Raw genomic sequence first — 13,276 nt, 5'->3', positions numbered from 1 at the left:
CACACACACACACACACACACACACACACACACACACACACACGGGGGAGGAGAGAGAGAGGGAGAGAGAGAGAGAGAGAGAGGACAATACCTGTCCTCCGCTGTAAATAGATTTTCTACCCAGAGTGCAAAACACACAAAACACACACACACGACTGCTGCGTTAAGCAACTACACACACACACACACACACACACACACACACACACACACACACACACACCTCTCTCTCTCCATCTATCTCTGTCTCTCACTTTACCTCTATTCCTTTTCTCCTCTCACTTTCCTTTTTTCTTTCACTCTTTCGTTTTCTCTCTCCATCCCTTTCTAAACCGCCTCCCGTCTCGTCCCTCTCACCTCCGCCTCTCTCTCATCTTTCTCTTTCTGTCTCTTTCTCTTTTTAATCTTTTTCTCTCTTCTCTTTCCTCTACTGTTTTCTCTCTCCCTTTTCAATCCTTCTCTCTCCTCCTCTGCTTTTGTCCTCTCTCCATCTCCAGCATTCCCATCTATTTCATTTTTCTTATTTCTCTCTCTCCTCTTTCTGTCTTGCTTTCTCTCCCTTTACCTCTATTTCTTTTCTCTCACTTTTTCTTTTTTCTTTCACTCTTTTGTTTTCTATCTCTATCCCTTTTTAATCTGTCTCCCTTTTCTCTCCTCCATCTTTTTCACTCATTTCATTTCTTGTTCTTTCATTCAGTCTCTCTCTCTTATTCTTCTTCTCTCCTCCTCTGCCTTTTCTCTCTCTCTCCATCTGTCTCTTCCTCTTTAATACCTTTTTCTTTGTCTCTTTATTGTCTTTCTTTTTAGCGCTTTCTATCTCTCTGGCTCTTCCTTTTTAATCGCTTTCTTTGTCTCTTTGTTCTCTTTTTAAAATTATTTTCTATCTTTCTTCTCTCCCCCTTTTAATCACTTTCTATCTCTTTCTCTCCCTTTTAAATAATGTTTTCTCTCTCTCTCTGTGTGTCTGTCTCTCTCTCTCCCTTTTAGTCATTCTCTCCATTTTCTCTTTTCTATATCTATTCTGCTCTCTCTCTCTCCTTTATTGTTTCTATCTCTCTGTCTTGCCTCTCTTTCTTCTCTTCTCTCTGTTTTTTACTCATTCTGTTGTTTCACCTTTTGTTCCGTCTCCCTTTATTTACCTCTCTCCCTCCTTCTCTCTCTCTCTCCTCTGTCTTTGTCCTCTCTCCATCTCCAGTATCCCCATCTATTTCTTTTTTCCTCTAATTTCTCTCTCTCCTCTCTCCCTCCCTCTCTCCCTCTCTCTCTCCTCTCTCCCTCCCTCTCTCTCTGTCTGTCTGTGGCGGTGTTGCTCTGTGAGGGTGTAATCTCTCTCAATACATACAATAAAACTGGACCAACAAAGGAAAGAAGTCCCTCTGCTCCACTCAGACGTGTTAATCACACAGAGACCCTCTCAGTCTGGATGTGTTCAATAAAGCTGATCAGTTAATCAATTACTGAATTTATATAACACCAGCGCCTGCTTATCAATCTCAGACTGATGATCTTCCCCTTCAAACAGATGGTTCTTCAAGGGTTCTTTAGTAAAGGGTATGGTTCTATATAGCACCATGAACCCCCAAAGAACAATCTGCATGGCTAAATGGTTCTTCAGATTGATGGAGAATGTGTTGTATATGGTTCTATATAGCACTAAAGGGTTCTTCAACTGTTACACGCTTGATATCGTAAGAATAACAGAACCCTTTCTGGTGCTTTTCAATAAGGTGGTTGCTAGGGTGTTGATAAAGAGTTCCTATGGTGTTCCAGGTGGTTTGCCAGGGTTTTGCTAGGGTATTTCTAAGTGGTTGCTAGGGTGTTGCTAAACAGCTACCATGGTATTATGGGTGGTTGCAAAGGTGTTGATAACTAGTTGCTATGGTATCCCAGGTGGTTGCTAGGGTGTTGCAAAGCAGCTACTATGGTATTATGGGCAGTTGCAAAGGTGTTGATAACTAGTTGCTATGGTATCCCAGATGGTTGCTAGGGTGTTGCAAAGCAGCTACTATGATATTATGGGCAGTTGCAAAGGTGTTGATAACTAGTTGCTATGGTATCCCAGGTGGTTGCTAGGGTGTGGCAAAACAGCTACTATAATATTTCAGGTTGCAAAGGTGTTGATAAAGAGTTACTATGTTGTCCCAGGTGGTTGCTATGTGATTGCTTGTGTATTGCTAGGGTGTTGCTAGGTGATTGCTAGAGTGTTGCTAGGTGATAGCTAGGGTGTTGCTAGGATGCTTCTAGGTGGTTGCAAGGGTGCTGCTAGGGTGCCTCTAGGTGATTGCTGGAGTGTTGCTAGGATGTTGCCAAGATGCTGCTAGGGTGTTGCCAGGGTGTTGCTAGGATATTGCTAGGTGGTTGCCAGAGTGTTGCTAGGTGATTGCTAGGGTGTTGCTGAATATTTACTATGGTATTTTAGGTGGTTGCAAAGGTGTTGATAACTAGTTGCTATGGTGTCCCAGGTTGCTAGGATGTTGCAGGATGGTTTCAATGTTTTCCCACATGACATAAGTTGCAAAGACTTTTGCACCACATTCATTCTTATGGGGAAAAAAATTTGTCATTTAACGATGACTGTACAAAAAACCATACATAACAAGCTGTATTCACGCACATCACTGCCAATCAGAATGAACAGTTGAAACAGTGTCAATATCTCCAAAACTGCGGGAAGAGTTAGCGAACAAATCCAGCAGAGAAACAAGAAGTAGAAGAGGATACTGTCAGATAATGCAATGCACAATCAGTAATTAATTGATTATACAAATAATGGGTCTGTGCAGCCGTAGATAAGACACTGTAGAAGAGAAGAGAGGCTCAGTGTTAGTCTGAATCCGAGCGAAGCTGCGGCTCCAAACGCAATCAATAAAGCTAAAGGTTATTGTGGGGAAAAATAATGATGTAAAAATGTGCGAATGCAGCGAGTCCCGACAAAATCAGGCCAGAAATAACAGCCAGCGCTGAAATACACAACTCTACACAAACGCACACTTCAGATTCCATCACTTCAGGCCTGCTGCACACACACACACACACACACACACACACACACACACACACACACACACACACACTCAGCAGCCAGGGAAGCAAGTTATTCATTTTTCAGCGCCGGGAAAAAAAAAATCTATTTTTTTCCAATTTTTACTTTTCTTCATCATCTGAACACTCCAGCTGTCCTTTACACGGGTCAGAATGTCATGATGAATGGACCAATAGAAATGCTCCTAAAACTTCTTCAGGAGCCTCACTTTCAGCTCCTCAAAGAATCTGCAGACACACCTCCAAAGTTCAGTCTTAGAAGCTGGTTGATCATTTTCTGAAGTAATCAAACGCATTCAGTGGTGTTGAGGTCTGGACTCTGGGGTGGTCAGTCCATCGTTCAGCTTCTTTGTTCGATGTGTCCGTCTCCTTTTCTCAGTGAGGTTCTTCTTGATCAGCTACACATCCTTTCGGACCCACAGCGCTGAGTCGTCTTCTCACAGTGGAAGGATGGACAGAAACACCTGTGGATGTTTTCAGATCTGAAGCAGCTTGATTTTCTCCTCTCTCTCAGAGATGAAAGCTTTAAGTGCTGTTTATTCTGTTTTGGTGTCTACCAGGTCTTCCAGGTGGTTGTTAGAAATCATTTTTTCTCTGTAACTCCAGGTTTTCACTTCTTTTTCTTCTGCTTTCTCCTTTGTTGAGTAAGTGGATCATCTCATATCTAATGTGCATCATCTACACCGGAACAATGAAGAGCTTGTCTTTAACGGCTGTTTGGCTGTAATCAGTGAAGCTGGTCTCTGAGTTCTGCTCAGCGCTGTGTGACGGTCGAGATTCTGTGTGAGAGCTGAGACACACAGATTACGTTCACACCAGCAACGACAGACGAGAAGAGACAGCAGCGGAAATAACGAGCAGAAACAAAATCACTACATTCAAATCATCCACACACACTCACACACACAGGGCTTGTTACGGTCAGAGTGGAGACCTCACTCTCTCAGCTGCACAGCTCGCTCGGCCCGCGCACACACACTCACTTCATTTAACACTCTGAACAGAGAGAGAGAGAGAGAGAGAGAAAGAGAGAGAGAGAGAAAAGAGAGAGAGAGAGAAAAGAGGGAGGGAGAGAGAAAGAGAGAGTAAGGGAGAGAGAGAGAGAGAAAAGAGGGAGAAGGAGAGAAAGAGAGAGAAATGTGGGAGACAGAGGGTTAGAGAGAACTGGGAGGGAGAGAGAGAGAGAGAGAGAGAGAGAGAGAGAGGAAGGGAAAATGAACCAAAAGAAAGAAGAGAAAAGAGAGAGAGAAAAGAGGGGGTAAGAGAAAAGAGAGAGAGTGAGAGAGGGAAAATGGAGAGAGAGAGAGAGAGAAAAGAGGAGGTGAGAAAGAAAGGAGAGAGAGCGAGAGAAAGGGGAAAATGAACCAAAAGAGAAAAAAAAAAGAGAAAAGAGAGAGAAAGCGAGAGAGGGAAAATGGAGAAAGAGTGAGGAGAGAGAGAGAGAGAGAAAAGAGGGGGTGAGAGAAAGAAAAGGGAGTGAGAGAGGGAAAATAAAGAGAAAGAGAAAAGAGAGAGAGAGAGAAAAGAGGGGTGAGAGGAGAGAGTGAGAGAGGGAAAATGAACAAAGAGAGAACTGGAGAGTGAAGAGAGCAGGGTTAGAGAGAGAGAGAGAGAGTGAGTGGGAAAGCGAGCGAGATTGTAATTATGAAGGACTGTGCGTCTCTCTCACTTTGCGTCCTTCAGAAAACAATTTCAAAGTCAATACAAGAAACTTTGTCGTTCTAAAATGAGGCGTCAGATCAGCAAAAAGACCCTTTGCACTCCATAGATTCATAATTCAACATAACTCAAAGCCCAGAAACAACACAAACACTGCTGTCTGTTATACAAACAACGAGTGCAGCTTTACATGGTTTTAATTATCATTAAGGAAAATCATACTTTTAATGTAAATTAAAGTAATGAGATTTTATTCCCAGGAATTCTGGATCACTGTTGGAATTTCAATTAGTGTAAATAAAAAAAGCAGTGGAAAACAGAGTTATGGTCTTTGATTGGACGGAAACAAACCGTAACAGTGATGATGCTAAAATGGTAATAAACAATGTGAAAATTGTCTCTTTCTCCTTTCAACACTCTGCGTTCCTGACAGCTCAGACAGACACGCAGAAAACAGGAAGTACAAAATCCTCATCCTTTACGAGCTGCTCTAGAGTCCTCCCTCACTCTGAGACCCTCAACATAACGAGTTAACGTGAACAAGAATCAGAACCGAAATTCCCAAACAATGACACATCAGAGTCCATCACTGCAGCCAAACACCTCAGAGTACGTTTCCACTTAAGCTCGCATAATCAGCGATGTGTCACACTGTCCAGTCATAAGAGAACCTCAAACCCGGTTCAGTTTTTCAAACCAGGAGCTGCTTTTTACATCACATGAGCATTTAATAAAGAACCCACCAGGAGAAACGTCTCAAAGCACATCTTTCACAGTGGGAACCGCATCAACACACATCAAGAGAATGTTTCCTTCTATACACACACACACACAAACAGACACACACACACAGACACACACACACACACACACAAACAGACACACACACACAGACACACACACACACACACACACACACACAGACACACACACACACAGACACACACACACACACACACACACACAGACACACACACACACACAAACAGACACACACACACAGACACACACACAGACACACACACACACACAGACACACACACACACAGACACACACACAAACAAACACACACACAGACACACACACACACACACACACACACAGACACACACACAGACACACACACAAACACACACACAAACACACACACACACACACACACACACAAACAAACACACACACAGACACACACACAGACACACACACACACACACACACACACAGACACACACACAGACACACACACAAACACACACAGGTGTAGCCCTCAGCAAACGTAGCAAAAACACAGCGATACATCCAATATATACGAAACCCAAACCAGTTCCACACTGCAGAGAACGTTAAACGTCTTTACCGACATTTTCTTCAAAATCACAAGATTTTTTTCACCATAACTTCTACAAACAGCTAACGGCGGCTAACTCTGCATACTGAAAACAGCTAACGCCAGCTAACTCAGCAAAATAAACAGCTAACGCCAGCTAACTCCACAAAATAAACAACTAACGCCAGCTAACTCAGCAAAATAAACAGCTAACGCCAGCTAACTCCGCAAAATAAACAACTAACGCCAGCTAACTCCACAAAATAAACAACTAACGCCAGCTAACTCCACAAAATAAACAACTAACGCCAGCTAACTCCACAAAATAAACAACTAACGCCAGCTAACTCAGCAAAATAAACAACTAACGCCAGCTAACTCCACAAAATAAACAACTAACGCCAGCTAACTCCGCAAAATAAACAACTAACGCCAGCTAACTCCGCAAAATAAACAACTAACGCCAGCTAACTCCACAAAATAAACAACTAACGCCAGCTAACTCCGCAAAATAAACAACTAACGCCAGCTAACTCCGCAAAATAAACAACTAACGCCAGCTAACTCCACAAAATAAACAACTAACGCCAGCTAACTCCGCAAAATAAACAGCTAACGGCAGCTAACTCCACAAAATAAACAACTAACGCCAGCTAACTCCACAAAATAAACAACTAACGCCAGCTAACTCCGCAAAATAAACAACTAACGCCAGCTAACTCCACAAAATAAACAACTAACGCCAGCTAACTCCGCAAAATAAACAACTAACGCCAGCTAACTCCGCAAAATAAACAACTAACGCCAGCTAACTCCACAAAATAAACAACTAACGCCAGCTAACTCCGCAAAATAAACAACTAACGCCAGCTAACTCCGCAAAATAAACAACTAACGCCAGCTAACTCCACAAAATAAACAACTAACGCCAGCTAACTCCGCAAAATAAACAACTAACGCCAGCTAACTCCACAAAATAAACAACTAACGCCAGCTAACTCCGCAAAATAAACAACTAACGCCAGCTAACTCCGCAAAATAAACAACTAACGCCAGCTAACTCCGCAAAATAAACAACTAACGGCAGCTAACTCCGCAAAATAAACAACTAACGCCAGCTAACTCCGCAAAATAAACAACTAACGGCAGCTAACTCAGCAAAATAAACAACTAACGCCAGCTAACTCAGCAAAATAAACAACTAACGCCAGCTAACTCAGCAAAATATACAACTAATGCTAGCTAACTCAGCAAAATAAACAACTAGCGCCAGCTAACTCCACAAAATAAACAACTAGCGCCAGCTAACTCCACAAAATAAACAACTAACGCTAGCTAAATAATCAAACTTAAAACAGCTAACACCAGCTAACCTGAAAACAGCTAATGCTAACTAACTCTGCTACCTCAAAGCAATCACCAGCTAACTCTGCTAACTGAACGAGGCTAATGCTAGCTAACTCTGCTAACTGATCGAGGCTAATGCTAGCTAACTCTGCTAACTGAACGAGGCTAATGCTAGCTAACTCTGCTAACTGATCGAGGCTAATGCTAGCTAACTGTGCTAACAGTCCCACTGGTTTGTACTGTTGTGAGTAAACAGCTAGACTTGTTATCGAAACACCTCAAACGTATAGAGAAACGTTTGTGATGGTTACGGTTTCATAATCACTCCGTGGAAAATATCCAAACCTGCATCATCGATATTAAAAATGAACTGCCAGCTGTTCAGAGTTCAAGCCGTCGCTGCTAATCACAGACACACGACAACAATCCTCCAGCCGAAACTGTTTCAGAGATACTGGAAAAAGGTGATTATGATAATTATCGTTATCGTTTTATCGGCCAGGCCTAATCCAGCACTGCAGCAGATGCTCCGGACAGATGACGATGATGATGATGATGAGATGATGATGATGGTGACATTAATACCAGGACAGATTGACTCACCTTTCTCAGCGTGTCCCATTTGAACTGCGGCCAGATAACGAGAGCGAGCGAGTGAGCGAGAGACACAGAGACACAGAGAGAGAGAGAGAGAGAGAGAGAGAGAGAGAGAGTGGGATTAGCGCGCTAATTTCCCTCATCCACAGCTCGTGCTCTTTCCCAGTGATCCTCCTCATCATTACCATAATACACGATCATAATTACGCGCCCGCTAATCAATCCCCGAACGCATAATTCACCATTTGTCATCCGCCGTGCCTTCTTTCGTTTTTTTGATTCCTCTAATGAAATTAATCCCAGAGTCAGACTCTTCTGATTAATTAATCAGCCGTTACACGGACAGCTGCAGTCGGGGCTCAGCTTCAGCGGGAGGACAGATGTGGAAAACATCCCAGTGAAAGGAGAGAATAAAGGCCTCGCTTTAATCTGATTGATCTGATTTACGCCGCGGGTCACTAACCAGGAAAAGAGAGTAGGAAAAACCCAGAAAGAGCAGGAGTTAGAGGAGGAATACTGGAACGATAACCGGGAATAAAAATAGTTTGGAGAAAATTTTTGAATGAATTTACAGCTTCAGCCACACGGACACACTTAACAACCGCCTGGCCTGTTTACCTCCTCAGCCAGGCAGCGATTCATAACCGGAACTGTATTTATTTACTACAGATACACATTAACGTAGTTATTAGCACATTTGTTCTGCATCACTTTAAATCATTTAAATCAAATTCAGTTTTGCACCTTAATATGTGTGTGTGTGTGTGTGTGTGTGTGTGTGTGTGTGTGTGTGTGTATATATATATGAATGTGTGACGCTGCAGTTGGGACAAAACCTCGAATCTCCATTTTTGTCATTTGTCCGTTTTTTTTATATAATTTGAAAAAGCCTGTTGTTCTTTACATTGTATGTACATTTCATGATAAATGGACCAAAAGAAATGACAAAAAATGACTTGGAAAAAAATCTGGTTCCACTGACTTACATTAAAAGTAAAGCATGTTCTTTCTTTCTCCTGTAAAGTTATCACATACATACATACATATATATATATATATATATATATATGTGTGTATGAAAGAAGTTTTCATAATATATGTTGTTTATGTTTACACACATGAGAACTGATGAAATATTACTATATACAAAATACTATATGCTTATAATACATACAAAGCTTTCTATTGATCATGTTAATTATATTATACAAGTGTGTTAAACATGAGCCACTATTCTTTATTCTATTCTTCTATTCTAACCTCATAATATCCTATAGTAGCACACACACACACACACACACACACACACACACACACACACACACACACACATATATATATATATATATATATATATTCATTCACTACTGCTGCAACAAAACCTCCAAAATGGTAACTTTACAGGAGAAGGGAAAAACACACTTTACTTTTAATGTAAGTCAATGGAACCAGAATATTTTCCAAGTCATTTTGGGCCGTTTCTTTTGGTTCATTCACCATGACATTTACACACCATGTAAAGGGCAATAGGTATTTTCAAATTATGCCAAAATCTGAAAAACAACAAAATTGCAAATATGAGGGTTTGTTCTTGACAACAGTGATACACATAAATACTACGTATTGCCCAGCCTTTATGGGCAGTATAGGGCAATATGACAATATTTATCTCTATTGTGATCAATTACGTCACAACACAGTACAGTATGCTTTTCTGATTATATCATGAATGTAATCAGTGCTTGCAGAAACTGACCAACTGCATGTTTCATTATGAAGAGAGTGAAATTAGTCCAGTTCAGCTGGATTTAATGACAAATACTGCATAAAAATCACTGTGTTCACAGTTTTTGACAGTATTTTTTAAATGTAGCTCTACTGGCTCTTTTTTCTCCGTTCTGATCTGATCAGAAAACATCGTTTCTTGAAGTATTGCAATATTTTTGCCACATCACCCAGCTCTAATATACATATCACTGCTGTCGGAGGAAAACCTCGTATCTCCAAAATGGTAACTTTACAGGAGAAGGAAAAAACACACTTTACTTTTAATGTAAGTCAATGGAACCAGAATTTTTTCCAAGTCATTTTGGGTCATTTCTTTTGGTCCATTCACCATGAAATGTACACACAATTTAAAGAACAACAGGCATTTTCAAATTATGTCAAAAACTGAAAAACAGTAAAAAATGCAGATATGAGGTTTTGTTCTGAGAGCAGCGATATGCCCCCTTAAAAACATGGTTCTTCAGACTGATGGGGAATGTGCTGTAGACGGGTTTGTACAGAACCTTTTTGAAAAGGGTTCTCTATAGCACCAAAAAGGGTTCTGCTACTGTTATGATAAGAGCTTGCAACAATAGAATAACCCTTTCTGGTGCTATATAGAACCTTTTTGAGAATGATTCTACACAGAACCGTCTATAGCACGTTCTCCATCAGTCTGAAGAACCGTTTAATGATGCAAAAGGTTCTTTGAGTGTTCATGGTTCTATACAGAAGCATTTTCTTTACTAAAGAACTCTTGAAGAACTGCCTTTTTAAGAGTGTATATATGGTGTTTCTTATATGCAATACATGCTTGTGCATCTTATGATTATGTATCAGCAAACAAACTGTGATTTATATGCAGTGACAACAACAAATAATAATAATAATAATAACAGTAATAATAATAATAATAATAACAGTAATAATAATAATAATAATAATAATAATAGAATGCCTATCATCAGTCTCATTATCAGCTGCACACATTCAAAACATTGTGATCTTCATGCATCATCGTTATCGATTTGTTGTATTGATCTCCTTGTGCATCAATTTTCTCCTGAAAAAGTTTGAACCGCTGTTTTTTTTTTCTGTTCTCTGACTGAAGCATCATTTATTTCCCTCCCAACCGAACTGTGAGCACGAGCCCCCTCGCGCTAACAGCACCCGCTCGCTGCTGCTCCAGCGCGAGCTCACATTCCAGCTACAGACAGCCCGCGCGCTCGCGGCGTCCACAGCAGCCCCGATAACTCTGATATTACCGATGGATCAGAGCTCGGACTGCTATACGCAGGTCTGACACAGAGAGACGGAGCCGCAGCGGAGCGCGAGCGGAAACTTTCCTTACCCGTGCACACCGAGACGCACGCGCGCGGGTGTAAAGCAAACATACACAATCGTTCTCTCACTCGCGCGCCACATACATGCATGCATACGCTTACATACACACAAACTCAGTATAATCACACACACACACACACACTACAGTACAATGCAAACTCGCGCGCGCTCTCATACACTCCAAGAGCCGAAGTGTAACTCTAACTTTCCTCTCTCACTCTTTTCTTGCTCTTTCTCTCGCCCTCGTCTTTCTCTCCTTTCTCTCTCTTTCCTTTTCTATCGCTCGTTCTCCTCTCTCTCTCCTTGCTCTTCTCTCACTTCTTCCTCTCTCTCTCTCTCTCCTTACTCTCACTCTTTCCTCTCTCTCCCTCTCCCTGCACTCACCCTTCTCTCTTTCTTTTCTTGCTCTCTCACTCTTTCCTTCTCTCTCTCTCTCTCTCTCTCCCTCTCTCTCTCTCCCCTTGCTCTCTCACCCTTCTCTCTCTTTTTCTTTTCTTGCTCTCTCACTCTCTCTCTCCTTGCTCTCTCTCTTTCTTTTCTTGCTCTCTCACTCTTTCCTCTCTCTCTCTCCACTCCGGTGAGTATCGGGAGCGCGCTTACCTGCTGTGTTCTGGCCTCCGGCGACTCGCACAAGCACGAGCACCAAACCCCAGCGGAGCGCGTGCATGGCTCCGAGTTCTCCGAAAAAGAGTTTCAGCTCCGTTTCTGTCTGTCCGTCCGTCCGTCTGTCTGTCTGTAGTTGTTGGTTATTCCGGCAGTGCCTCGCGCCCCATTCTTATCCGTCTTCGTCTCTCGCGCTCTCCTCGCTTTCCGCGTGTGAGTGTGAGAGAATGTGTGTGTTTGTGTGTGTGCGCGCACCTCTCTCGCGCAACTCTGGCACTACTTTGTTTCGCTCCTCGCGCGAGGAGGGGCGGGAGGGGGGAAGAGCGAGAGAGAGAGAGAGAGAGAGAGACTGGGCGCGTGACGTCACGCCAGATGGAAGAGGAGGAGCGCGAGGCTCCGCAGGTGCGCCACCTGCCGACCAACACGGAAACACGTGACCGCTTTGAACTTTTGGGGACCCTAGGAAAAAAAAAAAACTTGTACGTTCTTAAAAATAAAGGTTCCTTAAAGGTTCTTGAGCTTCATGTATGGTTCTGCATCTTTAGATGTTCTTTAGTAAAGACAGTGATTATATCTAGAACAAATGGTTCTTTGCAGCTCTGCATGGATGATTCTTCTCTACACACTTCAAAAAAGATGGTTCTTCAAGGGTTCTTTAGTAAAGGCAGTGGTTCTATTGAGAACCATGAGTTCTATATCGAACCATTTGCATGCTTAGATTGTTCTTTGCATAGTAAAATCGTTCTTAAGATTGATGGACAAAGGTTCTATTATTGTTACAAACTTGATATTGTAACAATAGCAGAACCCTTTTGGTGCTATATAGAACCATTTTCAAAGAGGTTCTATATAAAATCATATACAGCACATTCTCCATCCATCTGAAAAACCAGTTCATCATGCAGAGAACCCTTAAGCATGCAAATGTTTCTACGTAGAACTCATGGTTCTACACAGAACCATTCCCTTTATTAACAAACCCTTGAAGAACCATCTGTTTTAAGTGTGTATGATGGAAAATGTTGTATATGGTTCTAGATAGAACTTTTTTAATGGTTCTAATTAACACCAAAAAGGGGTTTCCCATTGTTACAAGTGATGTAACCTTTTCCTGGTACTATCTAGAACCCTTTTGCTAAGGCTTAACAACCTTACATTCTTCAAAAATCACTCTTCAAAGGTTCTTTCCATATAGAACCATGGACACTCAAAGAACCATTTCCATGCTTGGTGAAATGGTTCTTTAGCTAGACAGAGAATGTGTTCGTGTATGGTTCTATACAGAGCCGTTTTAAAAATGGTTCTATAGAGCATGTTTCTTTGCATGGTCAAATCTCTTTGATGGAAAACCAGTTGTATGTGGTCCTTTTGAAAATGGTTCTATGTACCAGTCCACTATTGTTACAAGTCATAGAACCCTTTTTGCTGAATGTACATAATGATAAGGTTCCTTAAATGTCTTATTTACAAAGTAATAAACAATTAAAGGGCCGATATCATGGAAAAACAGGTTCTCCTCACTTCTTTTTTTGTGATGTCAGTATGTGAACACTGTTAAATTAAATATTTACAGTAGATTTACTGCAAAA

General features: G+C 41.6%; 1 protein-coding gene across 2 annotated transcripts in view; it reads right to left on the bottom strand.

The window, feature by feature from the left end:
* ptprk (protein tyrosine phosphatase receptor type K) overlaps positions 1 to 11,971 on the bottom strand; it is a 218,324-nt gene extending 206,353 nt beyond the window's left edge. For both annotated transcript variants that reach the window (XM_036582465.1, XM_036582466.1), the window contains exons 1-2: positions 11,685 to 11,971; positions 7,980 to 8,003 (exon numbers count right to left, since the gene is read on the bottom strand). In XM_036582465.1, the coding sequence (XP_036438358.1) occupies positions 7,980 to 8,003; positions 11,685 to 11,751 (91 nt within the window). In that variant the 5' untranslated portion in view covers positions 11,752 to 11,971. The remainder of the gene's footprint in view (positions 1 to 7,979; positions 8,004 to 11,684) is intronic.
* Between the last annotated feature and the right edge of the window lie 1,305 nt (positions 11,972 to 13,276).

Source organism: Colossoma macropomum, unplaced genomic scaffold, assembly GCF_904425465.1.
Source record: "Colossoma macropomum unplaced genomic scaffold, Colossoma_macropomum, whole genome shotgun sequence".
Taxonomy (NCBI): Eukaryota; Metazoa; Chordata; class Actinopteri; order Characiformes; family Serrasalmidae; genus Colossoma; species Colossoma macropomum.
Note: the sequence above shows the minus strand (reverse complement) of the source record. Positions and strands in the feature narration are given on the sequence as shown.